At 43.5% G+C, this 17,030-nt stretch overlaps 1 protein-coding gene across 1 annotated transcript in view; it reads left to right on the plus strand.

Moving 5' to 3' along the window:
- The window catches only part of SMG1 (SMG1 nonsense mediated mRNA decay associated PI3K related kinase), a 113,544-nt gene extending 97,859 nt beyond the window's left edge, over positions 1–15,685 (plus strand). The window contains exons 55-63 of the mRNA XM_056138946.1: positions 1,744–1,881; positions 2,286–2,438; positions 3,934–4,113; positions 6,340–6,567; positions 7,209–7,420; positions 7,529–7,635; positions 8,625–8,804; positions 8,889–8,995; positions 10,998–15,685. Of these exons, the coding sequence (XP_055994921.1) occupies positions 1,744–1,881; positions 2,286–2,438; positions 3,934–4,113; positions 6,340–6,567; positions 7,209–7,420; positions 7,529–7,635; positions 8,625–8,804; positions 8,889–8,995; positions 10,998–11,075 (1,383 nt within the window). The 3' untranslated portion in view covers positions 11,076–15,685. The remainder of the gene's footprint in view (positions 1–1,743; positions 1,882–2,285; positions 2,439–3,933; positions 4,114–6,339; positions 6,568–7,208; positions 7,421–7,528; positions 7,636–8,624; positions 8,805–8,888; positions 8,996–10,997) is intronic.
- The last annotated feature ends 1,345 nt before the right edge of the window (positions 15,686–17,030 follow it).

Below are 17,030 nucleotides of genomic sequence, written 5' to 3' on the forward strand. Positions count from 1 at the left end.
ACCCGCTGTGCTGTCGCTCCAGTCCTGTTTATATTGTTTCTAAAACTATTTATTTTTTGATGCTCTAATGATGTTAGGAAGTTTTGTGCGTAAATCTGTCTTCATTCAGGAATCGCTTTTAAAGCCTATTTTTAGCAAATGATTTGTTAGAGCAGAGCAGTGAGGCATCAGAGGCTTTGTGAATGAAATGGATTTGGATCCCAATGAGATGTATGTAAACTTGAGTTTAATGCCCCCCCCCCCCCTCCAGGTATATGTTCCTTGTCTGTAGAATGGATACAGTATCCCTCAAGGATTGGTGACCATGTGGATTTAAGTGACTATATACAATTAAATAGCTTTTGTACATTTCCTTTTCAAATGATTTCAGTATCTTCAGCCAGCTTGTAACCAGTGGAGTAATATACTGTGTTTTCCTCGGATCTGTTTAGAGCCACCCTATTTTCTTCTCCCTGTAGTCTAACCCTTAGCTTTTCATTTTTCATTTTCTTTCTTTCTTTTTTTTTAGAGGGAGTCTTGGGTCTTAAGTGTACTCAACTCTGAACTCCGAGCTTCTTCCTGGCTATGCTCAGGGCTCATGTGGGGCTAGGGCTGGACCCTGGGCCTCTGACATGTAAAGCATGTGCTCAGCTCCTTGAGCTACCTTGCTGGTCCCATTAATTTTGTCTGTTTATAAATAATTCATGTAATCTTGGGTTGTTTCTGTTTGGGGGCCACTGGGTGCTAGCACAATGCTCAAGGGACTATCCCAGTGATGCTTGGACGAATCACCTGGTGCCAGAATTTGAATCCAGGACTGCAAAACATGTGCATTAACCCTTTGCACTATCATCATGGCCCTTTTTTGCAATTCCTGAAAAAAAATGTTTCATTCTAAAAAGAAATGTAAAAATGTTAATTAAATTTTATGTGTTTGGGAGTTTATTTCTTTAAAACTTTCACGACTGTGTGGAAAACATTTAAAAAATCCTTTGAGTTTTATTCATCTGAACACTTTGTAAACGTTAAGCACTATGCATATCTTTTCCATTGTAATCTGTGGTCACTTGTGTCCTCTGGGGTGACCTTAGAGCATACCAGATGGCTCGGTCATCTGTCCCCTGTTGTCTTTCTCTGTCACTTCTGTCCAGATGGTTCCCCCAGAGACACTGCAGTGCTGCTCACAGACACTCGTGTGGCCTCCATGTGGGCAGTTCTGTGTACCCTCCCCTCCCCCTGCAAGCAGCATGCTCTGCGGTGCCCCAACTGAGCCTTGTCTTTGCAGAGGGGCGGGGCGGGGGGGGGTTGTGTACTAGATGTTTTTGTATGTTAGGACACAGGTTTAGATTATTTTTGTTCTGTTGTTGGTTTTGTTTTGGGGCCACACCTGGTGCCGCTCAGGGCTTCCTCCTGGCTCTGCACTCAGGGATCACTCCTGGTGGGTTCTGGGGACATCCAGGATGCAGGGGCTTGGACCTGGCTTGGCGTGTGCAAGGCAAGCAACCTACCGGCTGTGCTGTGCCTCCAGCCCCAAGAACTGTCATTATGGATCTGAGAATCCGCTTGCCATTATGTACCTCAGAACGTCTTTCACCTGCTTGTGACTGCAGGAGATGTTCCTTCACTGCTCTCTGCCGCCTACTCCCCTGGGCTGTACCTGGGTGTTGTTTTTTTCCTTCCCTGCGTGTGACTCATACCTCTACATACCCGTTGCTCTAAAGGATGTATTCTGTGGTCTGATCACATCTTTCTGTCCCTGTCCAGTGGCAGCATGAAGATCTCCTCATCAATCGACCACAAACCATGTCTGTCACACCCCCACCTCGGTCGGCCATCCTGACCAGCATGAAGAAGAAGCTCCACACTCTGGGCCAGATCGAGGCTTCCATCACCACCGTGCAGGTGTGTGGGGCCGGCCTCTGCTCCCGGGCGCCACTGCTTTGTGCCACGGGGCCAGAGTCTCCCCTTCCCCATGGAAAACTTTCAACTAACAGCTTTGCATTCCTCCTCTCCTCTTCCTCCCACTGGTGGTCAGTGCGTGTTATTGTTGGGTGGTGGAGGGGAATACCAATAAAGTTGAAACTTCTTTCTGCAAACTTTAAGGCTAATCTTGCCTCTCCATACCAGTGTACACCTCAGATATTCAAAGTGAAATCAATGTTCATTTCAAGAGTTAGTGTTAGGCATGTTTTCGGAATTCTGTTTGCCCTGTCCTGCGTGCTTGTTTTGACTGCCAAGTACCCTGTAAAATGCTGAACAGACAGGAAATTTGTCCTGATTCTCTGAAATTCTGCTGACTTCCATAGGAGAAGCTAGCAGCTCTTGAAGCAAGTATTGAACAGCGACTCAAGTGGGCAGGTGGTGCCAACCCTGCACTGGCACCTGTGCTACAAGATTTCGAAGCAACAATAGCCGACAGACGAAATCTGGTTCTTAAGGAGAGCCAAAGAGCAAGTCAGGTACTGTGTGCTGTCTTTGGTGTTGGTCTGGGGGCCCAGAGGTAGTTGGGCTGCTCTAGGCTCTGCTTGGTGGCCACCCAGTGTCAGAGATTGGACTTCCCGTTCCAGCTGGCCAGGCGAGCACCCAGCTCATTGTGCTGTTGCCCCTGCCCCATCTCCATCTGTGTTTTCAGTTGCAGGGTTATATAACTGCATGGAAGTTACGGGGGGCAGGAGTGGGGGATCTGGGAGCAGGGGTCAGGAGCCACCCTTTAGCTCCCTGAACTGGAAAGAAGGATCAGCTGACCTCAGGAGACATTCCTCTGGCTAAATCCACAGTTCCCTGCCTAGAGCATTATGCTTCCCAATCAAACACAAAAATCGGCACAAATTCAATCTCTGGAGTTTAACTCCATATTGCTCTAAGAGTCTCTATATACAGCAAGCTGATCCAGAGATTTGATATTAATTTTTTCCACATAGCAGTAAAATGTCTAAGTGACTTTGTGGTCTACCAGGGGTTTTGTATTGAAATATTGTTATGGGGGGGGGTAATAGGAAAAATAAAACCATGGTCACGGTCCTCCTGTTATTCATCAGTTTGCTCAAGCAGGCCCAGTAACATCTCCATTGTGAGACTTGTTACTGTATTTGGCATATCGAATACGTCATGGTAGCTTGCCAGGCTTTGCCGTGAGGGCGTGATACTCTCAGTAGCTTGCCGGGCTCTCCGAGAGGGGCGGGGGAATCAAACCCTCTTGGCCGGGCTGGCTAGGCGCAAGGCAAACGCCCTACCGCTGTGCCATGTAAATTTTCAGTTAAGTGCATAATTGGACCATTAGGATGATCCTCATACCCATTATATCTATTGATTACCAAAATTAGCCATTATTAAACTTCCATTGTCTTGTTCTTTCCATATTGACTGCATCACATAATTTCGTCTGTAAATATTTCAGTATGTATCTAAGAAAGAGCTAGTTAAGTACACAATCATGGTATTAGTAACACTCTCAGTTATTTGTTCTGTGATTGGGAGGGCATGAGGAGGAACATCATATGGTGCTCAGTGGCTGTTTTTAGCTTTGCATTTATGGATCACTCCTGGCGGTGCTCAGGGAGCCTGATAGGGTGTCAGGGACTGAATTGGGGTGGACATGCGCAAGTGAGGCTCCTTAACCACTGCATTGTGTCTCTGGTCTTGTTTTGTGATCTTTATACTTAGAGTTGGAGCAGAAGGAGAATAATTCAGTAACAATTTAAATAGTGAAAGTTGGGCATAGCATAAATTGCAGCAGAATATGACATAGTTCTGTTATGGAGTAAATTTTGTACAGACCAGTCACCTAGTATATATTTTGCCTGATTGTCTCAGGTGCCTCTCGCATACCCTTATGCATCTTCAGGACCAATTTTGGTGTTAAAGCCTAGAAATAAATAGCTGGTATTTTTCTCATGTTATTAATTGCAGCATCTTCATTGCCGTTATTTCCTTTTTCCTTTTGCTTCTTCACAGGTCACTTTCCTCTGCAGCAATATCATTCATTTTGAAAGTTTACGAACTAGAACTGCAGAAGCCTTAAACCTGGATGCTGCATTATTTGAACTGATCAAACGGTGTCAGCAAATGTGTTCATTTGCATCACAGTTTAACAGTTCCGTCTCTGATTTAGAGCTTCGTTTGTTACAGAGAGTGGTGAGTCATGAGTCTTGGTGGGAGTAGACACTTGATACAAGACAGGAAGGTCAGTAGTATACCCCCAGGTTTATGTCATAGAATCACTTAATTTGCATTCATTGAGCTTGTACTAGCTATACAAGTTTGCTCTGCTAGATACTGTGATGCCTGCCTCTTGTTCTCAGTCAAAAAGAACTCATTATTGACACAAACAGCACAATGATTGAAAAACTCAAAAAAGGATTCTGGAAACGCCCCCCGCAGGGTGTGAGGGTATGGAGGGGAGGGGAATGATTTCCTGGAAGATGACTTAGGCGGCACTGGAAATAGGCCAGAGAGCAGGGTGGTGGGAGTGAGGTTCTGACCGGGTAAGAGAAAGGGCTGAAATAGCAGTCAGCTAAATTGGCATTCATGGTTTATAGGAAGGTGTTAGGCTGTGTACTATTAAGTTTGGGTTTTTTAAATAATTGATGAATCTTGTTGGGGGGGGGGGTGCTCTTCTGTGGCGCTGGAACCAACAGGGCTCTGCCTGGCAGGGTTGGAGGGACCATATGGTGCCGGGGAGCAAACCTTGGCCCTGCAGATGCCAGGCATGGACTCCGTCCCTTTGAACTACTGTCCAGGTCTCTCTGATTGCTTTATTTATTGGGCCACACCTGGTGGTTCTCAGGACCCCTCCTGGCTCTGTGCTCATGGATTACTCCTGGTGGGGCTCAGGGGGACCTATGGGATGCTAGGCTTGAACCCAGGTCAGCCGCATGCAAGACAAGTGCCCTACCTGCTCTGCTGTCACTCTCGCCCCTCTGATTTTGTTTTATAGAGAGATTTATGGATGAGGGTGTAGTTAGGCAGCAGAGCACTTACCTTGCATGTGTAAGTTCTTGAGTTTGACCTCTGACACCACAGGGAAAAGTAAAAAATGATTGAGCATAGGTTTAGGATTCTGCTCGTGGATGATGTTTGTTACCCCTCTTCTGTAGTGCGTGTCTTAAACTTTCAGTTCCCTATTCCCTCTATGGTTTTTCAGAAAAAAGTGACCAGAGCAATAGTATAGTGGGGAGGGCACTTGCCTTGCATGCAGCTGATTTGGGTTCTGTCCCTGGCACCACATACGGTTCCCTGAGTCTTGCCAGGGATCATCCTTGAGTGCAGAGCCAGGAGTGTGACCCCAGAACAAAATCAAAATATAAATATAAATACATATATGCACACACACACATATATATGCACACACATATATATAAATATATGTATATATATTTATAAATATATATGTATATATGTATATATATATTTATAAATATATATGTATATATATATATTTCAGCCTTTATCCCTTGAAACCATGTCCTCAGTATTCAAAGATAGAGCATATTCTTTGTACACAGAAACTTGGTTCAGTTCCCAGCACCTACATAGTCACCTGAGCATCAAGCCAGGAGTAGCTTCCAGGTACTTCTGGGTGTGGCCCCAGAACAAGCAAAAAACATCAGTATATATTTCATAGATAGTTTAAATTGTTTTCATGTATTATTCTTGTTTGCTTATATTTCGGGGTCACATCTGGCTGACTATCCTCAGGGTTTACTCCTGGCTCTGCACTGTTTGGTTTTTTGTTTGTTTGTTTTGTTTGTTCGTTTGTTTTTGCTTTTTGGGTCACACCCGGCGATACTCAGGGGTTACTCCTGGCTTTGCACTCAGGAATTACTCGTGGCAGTACTCGGGGGACCATTTGAGATGCCAGGTCGGCCGCATGCAAGGCAAATGCCCTACCCACTGTGCTATCGCTCTGGCCCTGGCTCTGCACTCTGGAATTACTCCTGTTACTCCTGGTGGTGCTTGCGAGACTGTATGGGATGCTGAGTGCAAGGCAAACACACTACCTGCTGGACTATCTCTCCATCCCCTTGAGTGCTATTTTATAGGTAGCCAGTACAGTTCTCAACAACTAGATTACTCTTTGTCAGAGTTACAAGTATCTTTTTTTTTTTTTTGCTTTTTGGGTCACACCAAGTGATGCACAGGGGTTACTCCTGGCTCTGCACTCAGGAATTTCAGGAATTACTCCTGGCGATGCTCGGGGGACCATATGGGATGCTGGGAATCGAACCCGGGTTGGCCACATGCAAGGCAAACACCCTACTCGCTGTGCTGTCGCTCCAGCCCCCACAAGTATCTTTTTAAGATGAAGAAAATCTTAAAATGTTTGTTCCATATAACCAAATAAGTGTTTGTTCTATTTAGGATACTAATCTTGAACACCCAATTGGCAGTTCAGAATGGCTTTTGTCGGCACACAAACAGTTGACCCAGGATATGTCTACTCAGAGGACAGTTCAGACAGAGAAAGAGCAGCAGATCGAGATGGTCTGTGAAACAATCCAGAATCTGGTGGACAGTATCAAGGCTGTTCTCACGGGCCATAACCGGCAGCTCGGTGATGTCAAACATCTCCTAAAAGCCATGGCTAAGGTAGGGCCAGTGCTAACCCCTGATTCCTTTCTCCACTTTCATAAAAGTACAAGTAGCTTCATGTATGGGAAAGGGATGTTTTGTAAACAAAATGATTTCGGGTTACCTTTTTCAGTATCTTTGTAATTGGTTTGTGTTTCATCAGCTTGGGGTAGTAGTATTCTTATTTGTACACAGAAAACCTGAGGCTTAAAGAAATTAATTCACTCAAAGTTTTATAACTTGTACATACAGAGTTGAGACTTGAAAATAGACTCAGAGTTTTTAAACCTCCAGTCTCTCTTCTGTTAGACTTTTCTCTACCCTTCCTTACAAAGTCTTATAAGTTATCTAAAAAGTGAATGAAATCATTGTCTCTTTCTTCCAGGTCCTGCATAATCTCGTTGATAAACTGAGATCTCAGAAAAGGCTAACTTTGTCATTGCAGAATAGTAACATCTAGTTTTCGGGCTTATTTGTTTGTGGAGTTTTTATTGTGTGTTGAACGTAAGATTCCTATAGACAAGGAATTAAACTGAAAATAGCGAATCAAACATAGGACTGTTGGAAGACCATTTATGTTTTTATTTCAAGAAGTGACTGTCTCAAGTTTCATTATTGAATCTACAAATGATTTTTATTCTTGAATATATTGATTCTAGGATGAAGAAGCTGCTCTGGCAGATGGCGAAGATGTTCCCTATGAGAACAGTGTTAGGCAGTTCTTGGGTGAATATAAATCATGGCAGGACAACATTCAGACGGTGCTGTTTACATTGGTCCAAGCGATGGGTCAGGTTCGAAGTCAGGAGCATGTTGAAATGCTCCAGGAAATAACTCCCACCTTGAAAGAATTGAAAACACAAAGCCAGAGGTAAGAATGCCTTCTGGAAAAGTCAAACATTTCGCGGAACAAATTTTATTTAGTTTATAAGTACTTCGTTAAGCATTTATAAATAAGCTACTTTGTTTTGTGTTTCAGTATCTATAATAATTTAGTGAGTTTTGCATCACCCTTAGTCACCGATGCAACAAATGAATGTTCGAGTCCCACGTCATCTACTACCTATCAGCCATCCTTTGCTGCAGGTAAGAATTCCCTACTTCAGAATCTTCGTCTCTTAATTTGCACAGAAAGTTCAGATATTATCTCATAAATGTCTAATATGCTTCTACACCACTGTATTAAAGTGATACACACTAAGCTCTGTCACATCTCAAATGGTTTAACTTTAAAATACTTTCTTTTGGGGGCGGGGGGGGGCATACCTGGCTGTGCTCGGTGCTTACTCCAGGCTTTGCTCAGGGATCACTCCCTGAGACCATATGGGGTGCCGAGAACCTGACCAGGTTGGCCACATGACATGCAAGACAAACGTGCCCTACCTGCTTCGTCCCTGAACTTGAAAATACTTTTGAGAGGATTGCAGAGATAGCTCAAGGGTTGAAACATAAATTGCAGAGGTCTACTGGCCACTGTACCCCTTCCCCGGCACCACTGGATGTGGTCACCTGGGCTCTGGTTGGTAGATCTATCTGATCCTGGCCCGCCAAAAAGGAATTTTGTGAGACAGTAGAAATTCTTTGTGTTCAAGTACTCTTTAAAGGCCTACGTTGTGATTATAAAGTGTATGCCTACTAGATAAACTTAGAAAATAATAGAAGTATGTGCCGTGCTGCTGTGAATTTGTTGTTGATTCTGTGTACATGCAGACAGCTGACACTGAGCTCAAGAGCTTGTGAAATGCTTCTGTTGTCTTACCCCATTTTATGTAATGGAACGTCAGATTTCAAAAAAAATTATTTACCAAATATAGGGACATTTTATGACTTTTAACTGTATTGATCTTCTACTGTTGGACAGTTAGGATTTATAGAAGTATAATGTCACAATACAATGTCCTCATTGCCTAGACTTCTGTTTGTAGCGATGAAGACTTGGAGGTTGTAAAATGCAGTCCATTTTCAAGATTGTAAGTTTGTAGTCAGTGGGTTGAGAGCACCACTCTGCCCTTCCCTCTGGGTCGCCGTCCTAGTTTTGCTTTTCTTATTAACTGAGCTGCCAACTCTTCCTCCAGCTGTCCGAAGCAACACTGGCCAGAAAACTCAGCCAGACGTCATGTCACAGAATGCACGAAAGCTGATTCAGAAGAATCTCGCTACATCTGCTGATACTCCACCAAGCATCGTTCCAGGGACTGGCAAGAGTGTTGCCTGTAGCCCCAAAAAGGCTGTCAGGGACCCTAAAACTGGGAAAGGTAATAATCAGTTTGAACAAGGGTCCCTTGAAAATTTTAGCACATTTAAGCTTGACTTAAATATTTGTTTCCTTTGCTTCATAGCTGTGCAAGAAAGAAACTCCTATGCGGTCAGTGTGTGGAAGAGAGTGAAAGCCAAGTTGGAGGGCCGGGATGTTGATCCTAACAGGAGGATGTCAGTTGCTGAACAGGTGATGAATTTTTTTAAAACTTGAATTACACATTGAAATGCTCCCAACATGGTGTGGCTTTAGAGCTGGAGAGGTAGTACCGTGGGTGGGATGACTGCTTGGCATGTGTCTGGCCTGGAGTCGATCTCTGGCACTGTGTGTCCCCCTCACTAGGAGTGTCCTTGAGCAAACAAAACAAAAACAAAAAAATCGACTGCCCGAAAGTCTCAAGTGAAGGTGACATTTGATGAGGAATAGTATTTAATAAAAGTGCATATCAATCTGCCAGAAATATCACTCTGAATTTCTCTCTTTAATATATCTAGATGGGGGGAGGGATTTTCTCTTCCCACTCCTAGATGTTTGTTTAGAACTTTTTCAGCCTGCAGAAGAGTTGTGTTAATGCTTATATGCTCTGACCTAGCCTTGGTCAATCATTTATTTATGTTTTCCTCTAGAATTTCCTCTTCCTGTGTGGTGGTGTGCTCACGCTTGCTGCTGAGCAACTGCCTCACTCCTGCACAGTCTTGTTGGTCTCTAAGTGTCATCCTGGCTGTTTATCCCCCAAACAAGATCTAGTCAGGATGTAGCCTGCATTTTACTTATCGTCTTATTTTAGACTCTTGGTATTCAGACCAGCTCCCGGTTTTTTATTATGTGTTGATTATGTTGACATTTTTCCTTTTTTTTTTTTTTAAGTATGCTCAGATTGTGTTTGCAGAATGGGCTCCAGTTTCTATTTGTCTGATGTTTTGTTACTAGAGTCAACTTTTGGGGCAGGACTACTTTTTTTGTTTTGTTTTGTTTTGCTTTTTGGGTCACACCCGGCAATGCAGAGGGGTTACTCCTGGCTCTGCACTCAGGAATCACTCCTGATGGTGCTTAGGGGACCATGTGGGATGCTGCGTTGGCCACATGCAAGGCAAACGCCCTACCTGCTGTGCTATCGCTCCAGCCCCTAGGACAACTCTTGTCAGTGATGTGACTTCTGTTTTTGTGTGGTACCTGGTAGTGCTTGCGGGGATCATATCTGGGACACTCCCATACGAAGCATGAAGTTTAACAAGCTTTTGTCAAAAACTGGGAAAGTGTCTGATACAACTTATCTTTTTTTTTTTTAATTATTAAATTTTTTATTAGTGAATCATCGTGGGGTACAGGTACAGACTTACAAACTGTCATGCTTGCATTTCAGTCGTACAATGATCGAGTACCCATCCCTCTACCAGTGCCCATTCTCCACCACCAATGATCCCAATATCCCTCCCACCACCCCCATCCCATCTCCCCCACCCCACCTTGCCTCTGTGGCAGGGCAGTCCATTTTTTTCTCTTTCCTTTGAGTGAGACAGGTTATCTTTAGAAAATTTTTGGTAGGTAAATGGATTGTGTACTTTTATAACTATACAATCCTCTAATATCATTTATGAAAAGAGGCTTGACTTGTGTGCTTTTTATTCTCAGTAGTGATTAAAGTTTATATGAAAGAAACCTGGGGAGGGGTCAGGAAAATCCATCCTTGGCACCCCAGGATTCCAGTTCCCCCAGGAGCCACCTTCCAGCTCTGTTACTGGGTATAACCCATAGGCAGTGCTGTTTGGGGGCACAGGAGGGAGGGAGGGAGGGGAGGAGAGAAGAGAGGAGAGAGAGGGCTTTCAGGGGTGAAGTTAGGGTAGATCTCTTTGTTGGCGAGCAGTTTTCCACCTATAATTTAATGCAGTATATGTAGTGAGCATTTACCAATGGACGTGGGTGAATGCTCTGAATGTGAAGGGGATTGTCTTGGTATGAAAGAAGATATAGCTGAGCATGGCTGCATGGATCACGTCTCAGTAGGGTTTTCTCTTCATGCCGGGGCTTTATAAGGCTCAGTGAAGTTACGCTGTTCCCTAGATGCACGTCTTGTAGGCTCTGCAACCTTGTGGGAAGCGTCCTTCGGGTGATAAGTTTCTAGGATTCATGGGTGATGCGTGTCCATTGGAATATTGAATGACTCGAAACACTCTCCTGCCTATTTTCACAGGTTGACTATGTCATTAAGGAAGCAACTAATCTAGATAACTTGGCTCAGCTGTATGAAGGTTGGACAGCCTGGGTGTGAAGGGCAAGCAGTAGATGAGTCTGGTTAAGCGAGGTCAGACGTCCACCAGAATCAACTCAGCCTCAGGCATCCAAAGCCACACCACAGTCGGTGGTGATGCAACTGGGGCCTTACTCTGAGGAAACCTAGGAAATCTCGGTGCGCTCGGAAGTGAATCCTGCAGGGCAGCTGCACTCAGGGATACGCCCCACACCATGGCTTGCACCCCAGGGTCAAGGGTGAAGGAAAGCCAGCTCACCGCCTGAACACGGAGATTGTCTTTCTGCCGCGACAGAACAGCTGCACACGTGTCGGGAGGTTAGCTGCAGAAAGCGGCGGGGACACTGTGGAGCACAGAGTGACTCGGAGCTCCAATCCACCTGACCCTGCGTGTGCGCTCCAGGAAAACACCCCGCTCAGAAACAGAAAACTGGGGCCGCGAAGAAATCACAGCCAAGGAAGATTGGATGCATTCAGATTCTCGTGTAACACTTTGCTGCTTGGCAGCAATACTGGTTGGGTTGACCAGTGAGTACAAAAAAGCTACGCGATATGAATTTCAGAAATGGACTGAAAGCGGAGAGTTATGTAACAGATACACTACGTTGGAAGAACTTCTGAAATGAAGGGAAAACAACATCAGCCCACATCCTCCTCCCCCACCCCCCACCCCCTACCTGCCCGCCCGCCTTTTACTGGATCCTGTAGATTAGCCATCTTTCCAATTCCACTTTCATTTCCACCCTTTTCTTTCTCCCACTTCTGTCTCGACGCTGTTAACAGCCTACATTGGGAGCGATCAACAGCAGTTTCTCCAAAACCCACTGTTAACATGGAAAATTCAAGGATGGCCTAAAAGTCTGAAGATCACACACAAATCTAATTCTGGTTATTCTTTTCTGTGATTCTATCATGTACAGTTTCCAGAATTGTCACTGTGCATTCAAAAGTAACAACTCGAACAGATGTACAATTTGCTGCACACTTCCTGTGCTTACGGTGTGCATTTGGGAAGGTCATTCAAAATTTCCCTCTTCTGTGATAGCAGTAGTTTTTTTTTTTCCTTAGAAAATAGCTAATCTCCAGTGTAATCGTTTATCTTTTGAAAAACCAGGATAGAGGACCTACTTGAATTTACATTGTTGATGACAGATTAATAATAAAGTGATGTTCTGGTGGAGGTGGAGAGTGAAATGGTTTTATAGTTTGGTTTTTTCATTTGCTTGTTTACCTGGAATTTTAACACATGTGTGTGAAACAGCAGTGAGAACCACCACCATCTTTTTACTGAGTTCAGTGATTCGTCTGTGAACCATTTTACTTTTTTGCAAAATTTTACTACTTTGCTGTTCAGTAGTACGTAGTTGTGAATTCATGATCAAGGTTTCCTTAAATTGAGCATTGCATTTCAGTACTGGCTGTAAGTTTAATTGTTGATCCAAAATAAAAATCCAGACTAAGATTCTGCAAGTTCCATATCAACAATGAAAGTGAGTACGATGAAAATCTTGACCGAAGGCCGAAGAGACAGTACAGGGATAAGGCACTGGCCTTGCAATGCAGCCTACACCAGTTAGATCCCCGGCACCTAATGTTCCTCCCGAGCACCACCACAGGTCACTCCTGAGCAGAGAGCCAGGAATAGCTCCTGAGCACTGCCAGCTGTGGCCCCAAACAACACCCCCACTCCATACCCCAAGAAAGAAATTTTGAGTACATTTTTAGATTAGGACTATATGGTCTCTTTCTAGTTGCCAATTTAAGAGGTATTAAGGGAAAATTCTACATAGTTCTGGCCTTTTTTTGTATTCTCATTGCCACATTAATCTCTACCCTTCAGTGGAAGAGAATGCATCTCAGTATCAGTGCTTTTTTAAGAACCTGTTACAAGTATTGCAGGAAATGGTGGTCTTTCTGAATTCCTGGGTGTCCAGTTTTAATTTAAGAAGCCTAGAGCATCACAGTTTCTTTCCTTCATTCTAAGCCTTATTTCACAGTCCAAACAGCCTAGCTGGAATAATAATGCCATACTGTGCTTTGCACTCTGCTTTTTTTATTTCCTAGAGGCTGGGGGGCCATTGCGTTCATCACTTGATTACCTTTGCTCTCTCAAGAGTAAACAGCGCTTATTCCGCAAATGTTTTTATCGTCAGATGGAACAAACTTTTATTACAAATGAGGAAACCCATTCACACTAGTCTGTCCCTATAGGCGATGTTCAGAAATTGCTTCATCTTTGATAAACTAGATAAATAGGTGAATTTTATTGCCTATAAATTTCAGGCTTCAGAGGTACCTGGAACCTTATCCAAGCAAAAACAAAACAGCTTTATATCCAAACATGTGCCTCTGATGACTTCTCCACGCTTCCGATCAGAATGGCTCCAGTGTGGCATATCTGTGTCCGCCCTTGGGCCAGGCAGCACTTCTAAGATTGCTCTAGGCTGCACCCCTGATAGTAAGATGCGTGTCTGCCTGACTTCATCCGGGATGTCAGTTGGGCCGTTCTAACTTACTGTAAGTGAGCTAAACAAGTCGGATCACTGGTCAAGGGCCTGGTGATAGAGCAGAGAGAAGATTGAACTGGGTTGGAGAAATTATCATGTTAAATCGCAAGTGGGTAGCGTGACTCTAGCTAGGAGTAAGTCAGACACCTTTTTGATGATAAAAAATACCTGTGGAAAACCAGGGATTCTCCTCTCTTCCTTTCTCTAAGACTCATGGAGTACAGTCACCTACTCCCCACAGCCTCTCCATTCAAGTACCCTTAGAAATGGAAGTTATCCTGCTTTTTGCCTTTTATTTGCTAGAGTTGCCTGCTTTTTGTGTTGATTCCTCTGTCGGGCTTTGGAGGCAGAGTAGTTCCTCACTATCTTCGGTGTATCTTACGGTATCTCATTATTTCTGGCCATGAGTTCTTTAGGTTTTGCTAGATGATTTTAAGATTCTTTTGTGTCTGACACTCGTGAGTTATTTTTGAGATGAATGAGAGTTTTGTGTGAGAACTGATAATCAAGCTCTTGATCGGCTTTCTTAAATCGCCTCTTTTGTTTTTTAATCGCCCAAACCCAGTTTGGGGTGAGGGTTTCTAATACAAAGAAAAACTCACAACACTTCTGCCCTATACATTTGCCTCTATCACTGAAGCTTCGTAGTTTTCTTAGTATTGTTCAGTGTTTGGTGTTACCTGCATTGTTTTGGGTGTTTTTGTTTTTGTTTTTGTTTAAATTGTGGTTGTTCTGATGTGTGAAATTCAAGGAAAGAGCCATTAAAAAAATGTCGAGCCGGGCAATGCAAGTACAGCCAAATAATAGAGTTAATGTGCAATCTTAGGTCCTTTCAAATTGGGGGTATTATAGGCAGTCCTTCAAAGCAAAAAGTCTTCCTGGCCTATTTTCCTCCACATATTTGTAATTCCTCTGGGGCTTACTTGTTTTGGCAGTACTAAAATCAAAGGGGCTGGTTCTTCTTTTCTCCCAGTTCTTTTCATATAAAACAAGCACCTGCAGTTAGCCTGTTAGTCCTATTCAAATACATTTAAAAAATAAAATCAGTGAATGCTTTACTGTTAGCACATTTCAATCTTTGTTTCACACAAAAATAGAACGTTTAGTCTACAGCTTGTTGAGCTTTTAAAATGCCAGTGATTTAGAGCTAGGACTTCTCCCACTTAAATCAGAGGTATTCGAAGTGTATGTTAATATGAAGGTCACTGAAGAAGGTCATTGCTTGGGTTGTATTAGTTGCCGTGAGAGAAGGATCGAGCACTTCAAAAATGTCTGTTGCATTGTGGGAGGCAAAGTCACTGTCTTGAACACGCAGGGCTTGTTGCACTTCCCCTACTTTCCAGCTTGGGTAACCGTGTCGCCACCCCTGATTACAAAAGGGCCAAAGAGGTTCAAGGGGGAGTGAATGGTACATGAACCATTTGAGTCTCTTTGCTTTCAGTGGGAACTGGCTGGGCTCCTGTGGGACAAACTGTTGTGCTAATGTCAAAATGTCATACGACGAGCTGGACTTTCGGAGCTTGTACACTTCAGGAATTGTATGTTGTGAAATGCAGACCTTGTAGAATGTCTTTCAAAACAGGCTGATTTCCTTTGTTCTTTTTTGACAGCCTTGGTTTCGGCTCCTCTTTAAAATTCTTGTTTTACGGTCAGTTATTTCGCTGGTTTAAATTTTTCCTATATTTCTACTTGTAATGTCAGTGGCAATGACATCATATACTTGTTAATTTTCTCTACTCTTATTATTATAAGAGCAAATTGAGTTGAACAGACTCTTCGTTGTCCTAATAACACTGTATAGATAAAATGGCTTCTCTGTACAAAAAAGGTGGTAATGCCTCCTAATGGGAATAATTTTGTGATTGTATTTAAGGTTAAAAGTCGAATCACACCAGCTTGGGGGGGGGGGGGGACGTTCATAATGCATCTTTTGGAAAACAAAAGTACACGCCTACTTTATGCATATTTGCATTAACATGGCAAAGATGTATGAAATACCTGTTTTTCAAAAAATAAAGTCTTGAAATCTAAGCACTTAAGCTCTTGATTTATTGGTCCAGTAGGTTATAGGAAATTTACTTTTAGTATATGGATAGCTATTTCAAAAGCATTAATGCTAAGCTATTGAAAACTTAAGAATTGTGTTACTGATACAGGTGTGGGGTGGTGGTGAGGGGTCACCTCCCCTGCAGCCCGGCTGTTGGGAGTCCAGAGCGGGTGGAGTCCAGGCCACTAGAATGCACGGTGTGAACACTAGACCTTTGAGCCCTAATCTCTGACTCCTTAGTCTTGCAGAACAGTAGGCTATGTTTAACAACTAAGAGAAAGGGCTCAGTAATAAGGCCCAATTATTCAGCTTAATTTTGATGATTTAAAAACTTATGTTCCTGGGGCTGGATCAGTAGCACAGCGGGTAGGGCGTTTGCCTTGCACATGGCCAACCCGGGTTCGATTCCCAGCATCCTATATGGTCCTCTGAGCACCACCAGGGGTAATTCCTGAGTGCAGAGCCAAGAGTAACCCCTGTGCATCGCCAGGTGTGACCCAAAAAGCCCCCCCCCCAAAAAAAAATAAAGCCCAAACTTCTGTTCCCAAAGTTCATGTTCCCTGGTGTATTTAGAAAAAAGAAAAAAGGCAAAAAAGAATCTAGTTTGTTTCAATAAGCATTGCATTTATTACTGCTAATGTTAGAGGGTTTATATCAACTGTCATCTTGGTGCCCTTCGAAAGATCACATCTGATGTGTACAAAGTTCAAATGAAAGCTGTAATCGGAATATATATATATATATATATATATACATACCTATATATGTCAGTCATTCCTGTCTTGTGTTGGGGTGCTACTCTTAAACTCGATTGCTATAAAATCTCCCCAGGACTGAAGAGAGAGTCCAGAGAGCAGGCAAGGGAACTTTCCTTGTGCACAGCCGACCGGGTTTTGTTCCTGGCACTGCAAATGGTCCCTGGAGTGCAGACAAGAATGATTCCTGGCAATTTTACCAACAGGCTGCCACTGCCAACCTAAATAACCTATTTTTTCCCCCCATCATTCTATTGGGTGGCCCTTACCTCATCACTTTCCCTTGCAACTCCTCAGAGAACGTATTTCTACCTGTTTCCCACCCAGCAATGTCCCTGTGACCCTGGCTCTCTTAAGTGCCAGGGTGTGGTCTGTCCCTTAAAAACCTGGTAATTACTTGAATTCAATGGCTTAAAACACTACTACAGAGGACAAAACGCTGAAACTTAAAAATGGTGTGATGGGGACTGGAGAGAAAGCACAGCGGGTAGGGCATTTCCCAGCATCCCATATGGTCCCCTGAGCACCGCCAGGAGTAACTCCTGAGTGCAGAGCCAGGAAGAACCCCAGTGCATCGCTGGGTGTGACCCAGAAAGCAAAAAAAAAAAAAAGATCATGGTATGAGTAGCAGCTAGCATCTGGCAGAAATTTTTATTAAAAGGATGAA

The sequence above is a fragment of the Sorex fumeus genome, unplaced genomic scaffold (genome assembly GCF_029834395.1).
Source record: "Sorex fumeus unplaced genomic scaffold, SorFum_2.1 ptg000130l, whole genome shotgun sequence".
Lineage (NCBI taxonomy): Eukaryota > Metazoa > Chordata > Mammalia > Eulipotyphla > Soricidae > Sorex > Sorex fumeus.